General features: G+C 36.6%; 1 protein-coding gene across 1 annotated transcript; it reads right to left on the bottom strand.

Annotated features, from left to right (window-relative positions):
- Positions 1-359: 359 nt before the first annotated feature.
- Positions 360-15,287, bottom strand: LOC123668187 (putative fatty acyl-CoA reductase CG8306). Its single transcript, XM_045601977.1, has 11 exons — positions 15,084-15,287; positions 14,091-14,342; positions 12,623-12,768; positions 10,558-10,667; positions 9,434-9,517; positions 5,835-5,943; positions 5,179-5,295; positions 2,907-3,026; positions 2,247-2,406; positions 1,702-1,799; positions 360-565 (listed from the first exon to the last, which is right to left on the bottom strand). The coding sequence occupies exons 1-11, from the start codon at positions 15,279-15,281 to the stop codon at positions 427-429; spliced, it is 1,533 nt and encodes a 510-aa protein (XP_045457933.1). The 5' UTR covers positions 15,282-15,287; the 3' UTR covers positions 360-426.
- Between the last annotated feature and the right edge of the window lie 1,253 nt (positions 15,288-16,540).

Here is a 16,540-nt window from a genome sequence, read left to right as displayed (position 1 = left end):
AATAGTCAAGTAAATACGCATTATCAAAGATTACTCCAAAAGTAGTTATCAGATCTCGATAAAATTTAAAAGTAAGTAGACGAAAAAATTAACAAACGCACTAGTCGTCACTACGATTTTCGAGGGTTCCACTCAATTTCTCTGGGATGCCATCGTCACATCCTGGTTTCCTTATCATGGTACCACCCTTGGGATATCTCCTTTCCAACAATAAAAGAATTATGAAAATCGATTCATAAACGACGAAGTTATCCCCGAACATACATAAAGAATATATAGGTATATACGGTCGAATTGCGAACCTCCTCCTTTTTTGAAGTCGGTTAAAAATACCAATTTCTTTTACACATTTATTTCACGTTTATTTTCTTATAATTAACGTATTTATTTTATGTATTTTCCTTACACATACATTAATTGTTTAATTTACAAAAAGCTGTACAGGAAGTAGATGACTGGCGGACACCAAGCCAACTGCATCATTGTGAGCCCGGATAAACATGACACAAAGTACCACGCTAGAACGATCATCAAAACTTGCCATACGATATGCGCTATCTTCAAACTGAAAAAGAAACATTAATGTCATTGACACATAAATATTAAAAAAATACACGTTATATTCTATGGTCCTTAGAATATTAAAATTCTATCTTCACACGTCATCACGACTTCTGTGTGTTTAATTACAAAAAATTGTTACTTGGGGCTGAAATGTAACATGTGTACAGGTAACAGCCACTTGCACAAAATTACTGCGAACAGAAATCGTAATTTACAATACAAATAGTAAATTACTTCACATAATATGTCATCATGCTGTCAATTTTTATATTTTAATATATATTATTATTATTTTTTTATATCACTAGGTCTGCAAACAAGCGTACGGCTCACCTGATGGTAAGCGATTACCGTAGCTTATAGACGCCTGCAACACCAGAAGCATCGCAAGCGCGTTGCCGACCCAATCCCCAATCCCCCCCAGGAGCTCTGGTCACCTTACTCACCAACAGGAACACAATACTGCTTGAAAACAGTATTATTTAGCTGTGGTCTTCTGTAAGGTCGAGGTACTACCCCAGTCGGGCTGCTCCATATTTTGAGCAGGAAATTCCTGCTGTGCCCTACTTCAGTTAAAAAATTAATCATCATTTCAGCCTATTGCAGTCCACTGCTGAAAACAGGCCTCCACAAGTTCGCGCCCAAAATGCGTGAACTCATGTGTGTTGCCCATAGTCACCACGCTGGGCAGGCGGGTTGGTGACCGCAGAACTGTGTGGCTAAGGCAATAAAGAATTTAGCCACCCCCTCTCTTCCCGTGGGTGTCGTAAGAGGCGACTAAGGGATAACACAGTTCCACTACCACCTTGGAACTTAAGAAGCCGACCGATGGCGGGATAACCATCTAACCGCTGGCTTCAAAATACACAGGCCGAAGACGGGCAGCAGCGTCTCAGGTGCAACAAAATATATATTAATACGTGAAACAAAAACTTTGTACCCGTTTTTTACGACAATTGCTCGGACGGAGGAGTATGAAATTTCGCACACTTATAGTTTATATAGAGAAGCAGTGCAGTGTGCTGACATTTTTTTAAATTATATAACCCGCAAACCGCCGGTTTTTTAGGCGACTACTGCCACTACACCAGGGCTGGTAAAAGAAATTATGATAAATAAGTATTACATATAACTTACATTGTTTGCTTGCTTCTCGCCGCTGGTAGTGTTTTCTCGCTTTCTTTGTTCAAGTATTTCCTTACGCCTAAATGTAGATTCACAAAGTATTCTTCCCACTGTCAACAAAAGAACATAATAGAAATTCAATAATTATTTATATAACATTTGGATTTTAATTATAAAAGGGCCTAATTAACGTTTACCTACGACCTTAACGAACTACGAACTTACCTACCTTTTGATGTAAAAATGGTTATTAATAAATTAAATATTTGCATAATCCACCATGATCATTATTTATAGTAGAGTAACGATCTCTATCAGGTGTACATGATAACAAGCGGGACTGACCGCTTAACGTGCTCTTCGAGGCACGGTGGGCAGACCCTCAAGGACTGCACAAACACCCAGACCACGGCAAACATTGAATAGAAATATGGCATAACTTAATATATAGCTAAAGACATAGGTTTCAATATTGGGACCTTACATTTAGGGCCTTTTGGCTTAAAACTCTATACGCCTTAAAAAAAAACATATGTATATTATATAATAATACTTACACAAATAGTATCAATGTTGATGTAAAACATTTCCTTGTCCGTTTTGTTCAGTTTCTCGTTCAGTTCAATAGTTTTTTTATTATAGAATTTCCATTCGGTAAATATGAATTTCTCCAATCGGTTGAGGGAGTTCCATACGTTTTTGTGTAGACGAAATAGTCTGTGAAAATATTTAGGAAATAATTAGCACATTAATAAAACGCGAATTAACATGATTTTGAATAAAATTGTAAATATTTATGAGTAATTAGTGACTGTGAAAGCTTCAAATGAATTAATAAGTATTATTTTATATTACAACTAGTTTTAACACGCGGCTTCTCCCGCGTTGTGTTTTTTTTTTAATTAAAAGTATCCTATGTTACTTCTAATACTTCCAAGATTATGTGTACAAAGTTTCATGATGATCGGTTATGTTGTTTTCGCGTGAAAGCGTAACAAACAAACTTGCATTCACATTTATAATATTAGTAGGGATTAATAAAAATTATATTAAGTCCATAAGGCTTAATTATCAAAAAGATATATCGATTTTATGTTACAACTAATATTTAATATTACCCGTCAATCCATATGTTAGCTAAAAAAGCAAATACCGTTTTACTTAGCCATATAACAAATAAACACAAATTCCTTCATTTACTATATAATGATACGTACATAGGCCTTCCCCCAGTTATCCTCAACAACATATCCAAAAGAATCGCCGGTATGAAATGTACGAATATCGCTGACAAACGGAACAGCCAGAGAGACGAGACGAAATCTAAATACGGATACCTGAAAATTATGATAAATATTAATAAAGATCTAACAAAAAATTAAATTAATTATTTAGATATAGGCATACATTCTACGGTTTAAACAAAAAAGTGTGTGTGTGTATGTGTCAGTTCCAACGCACGACTGGAGTTTACTCCTTCAGAGTGTCTAGTGCGAGTTTTGTTTAGTCCGTCTCGCAATAAAGGGCGTAAATTTTAACTTCATTTTGTATGGGAAATTCGGCATTTTAACCTAGTTCTCGCGTTTGCCGCTAGATGGCTCTGTATCGATTGTATTGTATACTATTCTTTATCGTCTAGGATGCAGTGTTTAAATTCCAATGCAAATAAGTTTCTCTCATGTTTCTGTGAATAAAACTCGCACTAGGCACTCAGATCGACTGTCTAAATAGGCACAAAAACGGCTTACTAGTCTAAGAAAAAGATTAATACCATATCAAATAGTAAATAAACGAATTAAATAGCGCCATCTATCTATCTAAGATGGCGTTATTAGAAAACGTTATGCCATAAATCCCTCAGAACCAAGCTAATGGTCTACGGTACGGACTTATGTGGCCCCGGCCTGGTACGCTCTGCTCGGCGCACCAGGCCCGGTTGCAGGTCCAGCAGAACCGCTGCCTGCGCTTGATTGCAGGGGCTCCGTGGTACGTCAAGAGTGACGTGCTTTATCGAGACACCAGGACGGCCACCGTGGAGGAGTACGTACGCAATATTCTACGGGATTGCCCCCTACATGCGAGACCGCCGGAAGGGCGCCTTCTACCTCGCGAGCTCCTGCAACCATCGCGGTGGCGATGATTTGGACGACGCGGGGGAAAACATCCAGTCGTAAATTTAAATAAAGGAGACACCTACAGAAATGGACCGACCGACGGTGTAGATAATAAATAAAAATAATGTGAAGACCTCAAGGACAATGAGACCCTGACCCAATAGGGCCGAAACGATGTGACCCCGGAGGCTAAGCCCCGGTAAAGAAAGCCCGGGTAAAGAGAGCAACCTCGAGGCTCGTACCCAGACAGACCCTCGGACAAAACCCATACACGCCATAAATCGGACCCTATTGAGTTCCGATAAATGGCGTTACGAAAAACGTAACGAAGTCATTCGTTCAGTACATTTTACTCATCATATTTTTTTTCATACCGGGGGCCTGATATGAAAATCGATTCATTGGAAGTAAACACCAAAGTAAAATATTTTAACGAGGAAGAGTAGTGTTATTAATACATTTCACAAAAAAGTCTACATAAGTACAGTTGTTGTACTTGAAAATTGGCTAGACATGTTATTTAATCTATATAAATAAAAATGAATGTTGCTAAGCGCATAACTCGAGAATGACCAATTAGTCTAATTTATTTTTTTGCGTGTTCCTTAAGTCCCACGGGAGGTTTTAGTACTAAAAAATAAAAATAAATAATTGTGTTTGCAGGCAAACGACGAAAAACTGACTTCAATTATATCGATAAGTAATACAACGTAGGTAGAAGAAAAAATAGTCAAGTAACTACGCATTATCAAAGATTACTCCAAAAGTTGTAATCAGATCTCGATGAAATTTAAATGTGACAACATGATAAGCATCGGCTTTCGATTAAATTAAAAATCATTAAAATCGTTACACCCAGTAAAAAGTTATGCGGATTTTCGAGAGTTTCTCTCGATTTCTCTGGGATTCCATAATCAGATCCTGGTTTTCTTATCATGGTACCAAACTAGGGATATATTACCTTTCCAACAAAAAAAAAATATCAAAATCGGTTCATAATCGACGGAGTTATCCCCGAACATAGATAAATATATATATATATACACGGTCGAATTGAGTAACCTTCTCCTTTTTTTGAAGTAGGCAAGTAGGGCAAAGCAGGACATATTCTGCTCAAAATCTGGAGCAGCCCGACTGAGGAAGTACCTCGACCTTGCAGAAGATCACAGCTAAATAATACTGGTGAGACCAGAGCTTCTGGGGCGAATTGGGGTAAGGGTCGGCAACGCGCTTGCGATGCTTCTGGTGTTGCAGGCGTCTATAAGCTACGGTAATCGCTTACCACCAGGTGAGCCGTACGCTTGTTCACCGACCTAGTGAAAAAAAATGCATCACCCATACTGAAACCTAATACATAAAAATTAAAAATACTCACCACACAGCACTTTTTAACGGATAGTTATGTAACATATTATTAATAACCGATTCCAACATTAACCATTTGAAAGGTCTTTGAGTTGAAGACGAACAGTGGTACACCGTGAGACCAGATCTAGAAAAGAAATTAATAAAAATTAATTAAATAAAATCTAGACTTATTATCGGTCACCAACCCGCCTGCCCAGCGTGGTGACTATGGGCAAAGCACATGAGTTGACGCCATTTATGACGCGAACTTGTGGAGGCCTATGTCCAGCAGTGGACTGTGATAGGCTGTAATGATGAGACTTATTATAGTAATTTAGTAACTGTTTCTATGAGAAAATGTATACAAGTAAATGTAAAAGAGGATTGAATTATACCACATTTACAACACACTGTAGTGCCAACTTAAGAAGTTTTACTTCAGTCGTGTGGTCTAAAGCACACTCTTTTTTTGTAATCTTATATAATTATAAAATTGTCGTGTCACAAAGTTACAATACTCCTGCGAAACTGCTGAACAGATTTTTATGAAATTTTGTGTGCATATCGGGTAGATCTGAGAATTGGCCAACATCTATTTTTCACACCCCTAAGTTATAAGGGCAGGGAGGATTAAGGGGGTTTATAACATATATGGCAAAACAATAATTAATATAGATTACTTACTTAGACTGTCCAGCGTCCCAGCCAGCTACAAGTAGCTCATTAACAACCACATCGACGGGAATGTAATCTGCTATTGTATCCTTTGAGAGCGGTAATCGTCGAACAACACCTATTGACAATAATAAAAAATACTATTTAGAAACATTTTTGAATATCATATCAAAAATTGACCGCTCCAGCGGGATTCGAACCCGCGTCTCCGCGGTAGGAGCACATGAGAGATACTGGGAAGGGCTGCGTGCAGGGGTCTATCGGTGGGCCGATATTGTGGAACCTGCTCCTGGATCCACTGCTTCAGGAGATGGAGGCCAAAGGCGACTACGCGCAGGCCTTCGCCGACGATGTGGTGTTGCTGTTTGAGGGTGAGACGGCCCTCGAGATCGAACGGCAGGCCAATGCCGCCCTTGAACGCGTGAGGGAGTGGGGCCAGTCAAATAAACTTCGGTTTGCGCCTCACAAGACCAATGCTATGCTTGTGACGCGCAAACTGAAGTATGACACCCCACGTCTTCGCATGGGCGGGGTCGACGTTGTCTTGTCGAGCGAAATCAAGCTGCTGGGGGTCGTCATAGACCATAAACTAACCTTCAACGCCCACGTCGCGAACGTCTGCAAACGCGCGGTCGCCTTCTACCACCAGCTGGCCCGAGCGGCTAGGGCCAGCTGGGGTCTCCATCCTGAAGTGATCCGCACTATTTACAGAGCGGTGGTCGAACCTGTGATCTTGTATGCGGCCGCCGTCTGGTCGCCGGCCGTGTCTAAGCTCGGTATACGCAAACAGCTGAACGTGGTCCAACGGGGCTTCGCACAGAAGCTTTGCAGGGCATACCGAACCACCTCCCTGAACTCCGCACTGTTGCTCGCTGGAATACTCCCCCTCGACCTCCGCGTTCGCGAAGCGGCGACTTTATACGAGGCGCGGAGGGGGGTGCCCCAGCGGGTGATAGGGGATCGGGAGGTGGAGCGGATGTCCTCGGCTCTGCGGTCTCCGCATCCCGCCTGTCATGTCGACCTCGAGTTCAAGTGCCTGGTCAACCGAGAACAGTTCATTGCAAATAGCGAACACGAAGTTAACATCTTTACGGACGGCAGCAAGATTGAGGGCAAGGTGGGGGCAGCTCTGTCCGTATGGACTGGCGCCGCCGAAGCTAGAACCCTCAAGCTTGCTTTGCCGTCCTATTGCACGGTGTACCAGGCGGAACTCTTAGCGATATGCCGGGCGGCGCGGATGGCCGCAGACAACTTGGCTAGATCAGTCGGGATATACTCTGACTCCCTGTCGGCACTGCTCACACTCAAGAATCCAAAAGCCCTCCATCCCCTGGCCGTAGAGGCGAGGGAACACCTGCGAAGGGCTCTGCTCCAGGACAAACATATAGAATTGTTCTGGATCAAAGCCCACGCAGGGCTAGAGGGGAACGAGCGTGCCGACCATCTGGCCAAGGAGGCTGCGCTGAAGTCCAAACGCGCGTTTGACTACGACAGCTGCCCGGTTTCGTTCATCAAGCGGAGCATTCGCATGCAGTCGCTTGATGAATTGAACCAGCGGTATCGGGCCGGCGAAACGGCTGGCGTCACCAGGGTCTTCTTCCCTGACGCGACGGCCGCACACAGGATCATAGGTAAAATAAAGGTGGACAGGTTTGTCACTCAGGTGTTGACGGGGCACGGCGGATTCTCCGAGTACTTGTACCGCTTCAAGTGCAAGGAGAGTCCATCGTGCGTCTGCGACCCTGAGTGTTCGGAATCTGTCCTCCACGTCCTCCTGGACTGCCCAGCCCTGGCTTACGAGAGACTGCGTGTCGAGTGTCAATTGGGAATAAAACTGAGCAAAAATATATTACCAAAACTATTAGAAGAAGAAAATAGCAGAAAACTGTTCCTGCAGTTTTGCAAAGAAATTGCTGTACTTGTAAATAATAGAAATAGGACTTAAAAAATTATGTTTTTTAAATATTGTACATATATTTACATAAACATATAGTTATAGTTAGTATAAGTAATATAAGGAATAGTTATAAGTTTTGTAATTATTAAAAAATTGATTTGTAAAAATCGATGCCTAATTGAAAATTTGTAAATAGACATAAACGGTCTCCATAGTGTTAAGCATGTATGTATAAGTTTGCAGTATAAGTTTAATTGTAAAAAATATAATATTGTAGCAATAAGGGAAAAAAAAAAAAAAAAGAATACATAAATAAATATATATATGCTCCCTCCCTATGTCACTCCCCCCTGGTGTGTTGCACACAGTGCGAATAGTTTAGATTTAGATTTGCCTTATTTGTATTGAGGGGAAATACCCCATAATGAATGAATGTGGACGGATGAAAGAAGAAATTGGTATGCAGAATGTCTGTGGAATAAAAGCGAGAAGTATGACAAAGAGGACTAGCTTAAGTAATATAGTAAATTTGTAAAAAAGGACTCCGAAAGATAAAAATCGGAGGCGTAGGGATTAAAAAAAAAAAAAAAAAAAAAACCCGCGTCTCCGACTGACCGTGTCGGCGCTCTAGCCAATTAAGCTATGGAACGATGTACCCGCTAGAATACACACACACAAATACATGTACACAAAAATAAAATCGTACATATTACTATTTAGAAGGAATAATTAGCGAACGTGTTGAAAGTACATACAAAATTAGGTGCAAATGTACAGAACACGCTGTTTTTTTTTTTGCTTTTTTAATTTATCTTTTTTTTATACAACCAGATCGGCAAACAAACATACGGCTCACCTGATGGTAAGCGATTACCGTAGCTTATAGACCCAATTCCACTCAGAAATATCTCAATTTTGATTAACAAAAATATCGTGATGAAAACTTTACATTTATTATTATATTATACTAGCTGACCCGGCGAACTTCGTATCGCCTAACACAAACTTTATCGTATGGTATTAAAGTTCAAATTGACTTTTAAGTATTATCACAAATCTTTTGTATGGGAGTATAGAAAAGTGTTGTTTTTAGACTTTTTCAGGAAATTTAAATTTTTTTTTTTTGTTTTAGAATTTTTCTCTCCATAAGAACCATCCTCGTACTTCAAGGAATATTTAAAAAAAAGAATTAGCGAAATCGGTCCGACCGTTCTCGAGTTTTGCGCTTAGCAACACATTCAGCGACTCATTTTTATATTATAAGATTATTCGCTTATTTACAATTGTTCAGGCTAATTTCAAAGTCTTATACGAGCCAGCTTAATGAACATTAGTCAGTATGGTAATAAGAAAAAGAGAGAGTAGAAAGAGTTAGTAGGAGCTAAATTTTCTCTGTTCTATTATGGTAGACAGAATCACTATTTTGCTTCCTTAGATTTTGTTATTTGTGATAGCATTAATATGCTCTGCTCGTTTTAGAGGATGTATTTAATATTTTTCAGGAAAAATTCCAAAGGGTTCATTCAGCGAAAATAACTTTTTAATAAATTGATGAACCTTCAGATCTTTAAGTAAACATTGTCAACTAATTTGTACTAACAACTTTCGTCTCTGTTATTTCTAGTAAATGTTAAAATCCGATTTTATTGTTTAATTTTATAATGAAAACCATAAAACAAACCATACACGACAAAGACACAGTTCTACTCACCTTTAGAAGCTCCCATAAGGAACCCTTGCGGTCCGACTTTGGAACAAGTCCAGCCTATGACCGGTTCCTTCCATGACGCTACAACTGTAATTAATTTAATTCAATTAATACGTATGTGTTTTATACAACAATATATACATTTTGTAAAAAAAAAGTAATAAACAAAAAAAACGAGTGTGCTTTAGACCACACGACTGAAGTTAAACTTCTGCACAATAGGCTTGTAGTGTGTGTTAGATATACCAAACATAACTGGCTATAAGAGAAAATGTTTTTTTTTTTTTTTTTTTTTTTTTTTTTAATTTTGTATAAATGACATTAGTTCACATGTTGAAACATTTTAATGACAATTAATAATATTTATTTATTACTAGCCGACCCGTGCCCACTTCGTAGGGCGTTAATTATTATCTTTGTGATGCAATTATGTTGTGTTTCAAATTCGTCGACGTCTGCTATGAAAAAATGCTATGAAAAAACAATAAAACGGTCATGCGATGCGCGGTATAATACATGATGCGCAGTGTCCAACTATCCCCCCGCGCAACAGCGGCTTACGAGTTACGGCAGCGGGCGCCTACAGCGATGAATAAAATCGTAATAATATCGTGTATTTATTATTTTAAATTACAGAACCAAACCTACTTTAAATAACAAATTTTATAGCACTTAAATAAATAATATGTTGCTCCAACAAAAGTCGAAAGACTAATAAATTGTTTTCTAATAGCGATAGATGGCGCTAGTTTATTTACCTATTTGATATTATATTATAATCTTTTTCTTATTTACTGAATTTTTTGTCCAATTACAATAAAATATAGCCTATAGCACTCCTGAATAGTGTAGCTTTCTGTTAGTGAAAGAATTTTCATGATCGGATCAGTATTTGCGAAGATTACCCCCTACATACAAACAAAGTTATGAACTTTACCTCTTTATAATATTAGTAGGTATAGATTTTTTGTTATGTATGGAAAAAAATATGATCATATCAAAATTTAATTAATAAAGAATACCATCAATACATCAATTAAAATTTATTAAATAGCAAAGTATCCTAATAATAGTAAACATAAACTTTATTTACTTGAATTTGTAAGTGAAAATAAATATACACTTACTCATAGTAGGTCTGACGATAGTACAAGGGAATTTGTCAGAATGCTTCATTACTTCGTGCTCCGCGAGATGTTTTGTAAACGTGTATGTGTTAGGATGATCTTTGATCAGTCTGAAAACAAAATTACATATATTTTAGATGAGCGAAAGTTTATGCCAATTCTACGTAGCAGAATCTACATTCCGAACCAGTGGCAGCTTTACATTGAAAATAATTAATTCATTAAAGTATAATAGTGATTAAACTAATTTGGGTGGGGAGACCCACAAGGACTGCACAAACACCCAGACCACGGCTAACATCTGTATGGCCAATAGAAATGTTTGTCACGTGCGGGGATCGAACCCGCAACCGCCAGCGCAACAGGTACAATCCATGGCTGTAACCGTTGCGCCAACGCGGCGTCAAACTTATGTATGAACCCAAATAAATGAAACAAAAAAAAAAATAGGTAAAAAAACTTTTTAAGTTAAACGGTTTTATGTTAAACATACATTGCAATGTTTAAGATAAATGTACTAAAAACCAAAAAATAATAAAATAGATACAGTCGTGGGAATTATAAACATATGCATAGACTAGACTAAAATAAAACCGTGGGGCACGTCAATTGTCTACAATCGTTGATTAAAATGTTTGTTTTGTAATGTTACACTATAATTAGGCAGTTGTTCAACCGACAAAGATGGACGTGTGATAAGTAGGGCTAGAATGTGGAAACAAGCTAGCAAGCTCGATTATAAGCGAGTTTTAGGGTTTCATAGTGGTGAGCGAGTAGTACTTTTATCATATGTTTTGTCGATTAAAGACAAACTACGAGCAGTGAAACGATTTCTCGCCAGCCAGCAGTGTGAATGTCCAACGATAAACTAGTTGAAACATCTCTTTTATTTACATGGAGTGTATAACTATTGGAATTTCCATGAGCAAGAAAATAGTAAGTAATTTTCTCACCGTCTGCGGGCCAACTGCCTATTTTAACGACGAATTAAACGATTCTTCTATCGCACATTAAGTCGATAATTTGTAGACAATTGACGTGCCCCACGGTTTTATTTTAGTCTAGTCTATGCATATGTTTATAATTCCCACGACTGTATCTATTTTATTATTTTTTGGTTTTTAGTACATTTATCTTAAACATTGCAATGTATGTTTAACATAAAACCGTTTAACTTAAAAAGTTTTTTTACCTATTTTTATTTTCTAGTTTTTAGTTTTTATTTCGCATTCTGTTTAATTCATTTAGTGCTTCATTATTGCAAGGCCCATCTTAAATATTGAGGTTGTATAGTGCACTGTATTCTTCTTGTCAAGCCCTTTTATTTGATACCCATATTGGTGGGATTGATAAAAAATTGTTATCAGACATTTGGTAGCGGCGGCCAGCTTAGATTTCAATTTTGCATAGTAAATTGTATTCTACTTGTTGAGACCTTTCATTTGATACCCATGTTGATGGGATTGATAAAACCTAAGTTATCCGCCATTTTGTAGAGGCCGCCATCTTGGATTTTAATTTTATATAGTACATTGATTATACTGGTTGAGCACTTTCATTTGATACCCATATTGATGGGATCGATTAAACCTACGTTATCCGCCATTTTGTAGCGGCCGCCATCTTGTATTTCAATTTTTTATAGTATATTGTATTCTGCTTGTTGAGCTCTTTCATTTGATACCCATATTGATGGGATTGATAAAACCTACGTTATCCGCCATTTTGTAGCGGCCGCCATCTTGGATTTCAATTTTTTATAGTATATTGTATTCTGCTTGTTGAGCCCTTTCATTTGATACCCATATTGATGGGATTAATAAAACATAAATTATCCGCCATTTTGTAGCGGCGGCCATCTTGAATTTATAATGATAATGAATAAACATAATTGTATTGTCACCAAAATCCAAAGTGTATACAAAATTTCAGATTAATCGGTTGACAGGAAGAGGGTGAAATTTGAATTACTAAATTTGACCCAAGAATAAATAATAAATAAAAAATAAAACAAACGGGGTGAGCTAAATAAAACCGTTTAAAAACAAAAAAAATCTTAACTCACGTTCTCTCCATACCGATTAAAGCCTCTTCTGTCAACTTTTCACTCATACTTATGATCGATTCTACATCGGCCGGGGAATCGTACACCTTTTCGTGTACTTCTGTCAAATATGAATTTACATAAGCCGATGATACGTGAACCATTACCTGAAAATATAAGATTTTATTCATTTTGGCTCATCCATTAATTATTGCTTATTTAATGAATAAAAAAATGTTGAAATATACCTTATAACCTTATTTAACTGTTAACCTAACTTTGGCTATATATAGGGCTGATATGGTACAACATTAGATGTATAATAAGTAGATATTGGAAATTTTTACTGATATCATATGGGAATGCAATTCATCATCCATTAACTATTGCTTATTAAATTGTCTGTATTATAATTATTTTGTATTTGCATATTGTGGTGTACAATAAAGAGTAAATAAATAAATAAATAATGATCTTGATAGCCTATGAAATCAAATACATATAAAACAATATTTTATACGCTGATGGGTGGGGTGGAGTTAAAGGAATTCATAACACTACACAATTTAAATCACACAAAAACTAGTTCAAAATAAATGTTCCTAATACCAGAAATGAAAAAAAAAAGAAATTGCATTCCCATATTATATCAGTAAAAATTTCAAATATCTATTACACATCTAATGTTGTATCATATCAGCCCTATAGATAGCCAAGGTTATAAGGTATATTTCAACGTTTTTTTAACCGACTTCAAAAAAAGATTTAATTATTTGCATGTTATCTGACTTTTTTTGATAGTTCTTTTGTATTCAAAATCTTATAACTTATAAACGCTTCACACTCAGCGGCCCCCAGTAGAATTTTCTCCCCAGGGGGTCCGGAAACACACAATACACAAGTACAAACGCCCAGACCACGACAAATATCTATGAGGCCAACACAAATGTCTGTCGTGAGCGGGAATCGAACCCACGACCGCAATCTGGTGCTTGTTATATTCATCATTACAGCCTACACAGTCCACTGCTGGACATAGGCCTCCACAAATTTACGCCAAAAATAACGTGAACTTATGTGTTTTGCCCATAGTCACCACGCTGGGCAGGCGGGTTGGTGACCACAGAACTGGCTTTGTCGCACCGAAGACGCTGCTGCCCGTCTTCGGCCTGTGTGTTTCAAAGCCAGCAGTTGGATGGTTATCCCGCCATCGGTCGGCTTCTTAAGTTCCAAGGTGGTTGTGGAACCTTGTTATCCCTTAGTCGCCTCTTACGACACCCACGGGAAGAGAGGGGGTGGCTAAATTCTTTAGTGCCGTAGCCACACAGCACATTGCACACAGCTTGTTATATTGTCCCATTTAAAAATTTTGTCCGATGTGACGAGTAATTTTGATCTATCCTCAATAATGCACATTCGAAATTAGTTTTTTTTTTTAGAACATACATAATCACTGTAGCTCAAACATATGAACATATATAACATTTACCGTTAAATTTTTCAATTCTTGACACAAACTCATAACTCTCCGTGTACCCAAAACATTAATATTGACCGTAGGTTTTAAACTCTCTTCAAAGTCCAGTGTCGCAGCAGAGTGGATGACCACATTCACATTATCTATTAGCATTTGCCTGTCTTCTGTATTGAGACCTAGATTTTCAGATCCTACATCTCCTGCGACGGGTACTAGTTTTTTGAAAATGTCTTTTGATTCAGTTTCTAATAGCTTCTCGAATACCTATAAAAATTAAAAAGATTAATAATTAATTACAAGAGGTGATGTTAGATAGACAGACAAAAATGCTTTTTTTTTTAGTCACTACATATTTTACATTTATACTAATATTATAAAGAAGTAAAGTTTCTAACTTTGTTTGTTTGTAGGGGGTAATCTTCGCAAATACTGATATGATCAAGAAAATTCTTTCACAAACAGAAAGCTACACTATTCAGGAGTGATATAGGCTATATTTTATTGAACAAAAATTCAGTGAAAAATAATAGTATTTGTAAATCAAGTTGGAGAAATGCGAGCGAGATGAAAACTTAACTATATATTTGCATCACAAAAATAATAATTAATGCCCAACAAAGTGGGCTAGTTGAATAATAAAAATATGGAAAATACAAAACATACATAATTTAAGTGCCAAAGGCGGTCTTATTGCTATTAGCAATCTCTACCACATAATCTTTTGCTAAAGTAAATAGCTTTATAAACTTGGGTGGTGCAAATTTACTTGTTGTTCTAGTGGTTTTAAAGATAGGGGAGTATTATCTTTGATATTTATAAAAATAATACTCTGGTTTTTCTTTTTAAATGATTATACTTAAAAATGTATAAGGTAGAGTAAATATTAAAAAAAAAATTGTTGATAACTATGTAAGTTTTTCTTTAAATTATTTTGCACTAAATTGTTGGCTTTTCTACTACTGTTCTAATAATGATTTTGTGGGAACTTGATAGTTTAGTACTCACAGGATTGTCGGGGAATTCTTGTAGCCTCTCTGATACCTCCTTTCCCTTCTTCGGCCTCATCAGCAAGTATAACTTCCCAACATCAGGTATACTACGTAGTATTTTCTCAATAAGACACAACCCCACGAAGCCGGTACCGCCCGTTATGAAGAAATTTTTACCAGAGTAAAATGCACGCACTTGAGATTCTTCCGACATTTTTGTTAACTAATTAACTCGGATCTGAAACAATATTAGAATTATTATTGGTATTTTTGTTAAATTCTGTTTATGTTTAAAATGACAGCATACAATTATAATACAAATTGCTGTCAAAGAAATTTAAAAATTTGACAGTGCATACAGATATCGATTTAAATTTCAAAATAATGTTGATGTTGATGCTTTGTCGATTTACTCAAAAATTGTAATTCCATTGAAATAGTTTTCCTGAGTCACAATTTTCGAATAGTAATTCAATAAATTTAATTACTTATTAAGTATTTAAGAAAATTTCTTATAAGAAAATTTCATTCAACAGTTCGATATCATGAAGCGATTTGTATACATACTCGATTGAAAAAAAAAAACAAAAATTGTATAGCTGAGTGTAACTGTCTACCCTACCTCATCAAAGACTAAAAATGAGTTTGTCAGGGATTGAGAGTAATAGCTTAATACCTATATGATTTGGATGCCTTTTTAAATTCGTATAGGTATTTTGTATTAAGAAATAATTTAAAAAGTCATGTCAAAAGTAGATTAACATTTAAATAAGTCAATCTAAGGTATAGTGGCATTATAATGTTAAATAAATTCTATAAAGGTAATATTTTAAATAGCATTTCTTGTTCATCATAAGTATTTGAACGATGCCGCCAACTATTTATTTGAATTCATTTAAAGTCATAATAAATATTTATGTTTGCTTGCAAACGAAAAGAATACCCACTTCAATTACAATTTGAGATAACTCAAAATGTACAAGTCTGATCTCAATAAATATTGAAGTGCAGTGGCGTAGCGTGCTTGACGGCCGCCCGGGCAGAAAAAAATTTTGTCGCCCTCTTATTTAGATATTTCTATTTAATGTATACTTATACATTACATACATTCTTATAAAGAACTTTTCGGCAAAAACAGTCATCATTATTATGCATTGTACGGGTTATATCTATACATCTATACAAAAAAATTGGAATGTCTGTTTGTAATACTCAAATAACCGCTTTTTACTAAATGCATATAGATGAATACTATACACGGTATACATACCAACATAACATTTTTTACAATTTTTGTAAAAAAATCTCAAATAAATCTCAAATAAATTTAAATGGGACCAATTGACACACACCACCTTTCGATTAAAACAAAATTTGTCGAAATCGCTCCACCGAGTCAAAAGTTCTGATGTAACATACATAAAAAAAATAAAAATAAAAAAAAAAACAGTTGAATTGAGAACCTCCTCCTTT

Source organism: Melitaea cinxia, chromosome 30 (assembly GCF_905220565.1).
Source record: "Melitaea cinxia chromosome 30, ilMelCinx1.1, whole genome shotgun sequence".
In the NCBI taxonomy this organism is placed as follows: Eukaryota; Metazoa; Arthropoda; class Insecta; order Lepidoptera; family Nymphalidae; genus Melitaea; species Melitaea cinxia.
This window is presented reverse-complemented; position numbering and strand designations above follow the sequence as displayed.

Bases quoted from the DNA above. Each gene is read 5' to 3' on its own strand.
- LOC123668187 (XM_045601977.1), bottom strand. From the start codon at position 15,281: ATGTCGGAAGAATCTCAAGTGCGTGCATTTTACTCTGGTAAAAATTTC. The intron at 14,343-15,083 runs GTGAGTACTAAA...TAATTTTTATAG, and splicing joins AAGAATTCCCCGACAATCCT to GTATTCGAGAAGCTATTAGA. The intron at 2,407-2,906 runs GTACGTATCATT...ATATTTTCACAG, and splicing joins ATAACTGGGGGAAGGCCTAT to ACTATTTCGTCTACACAAAA.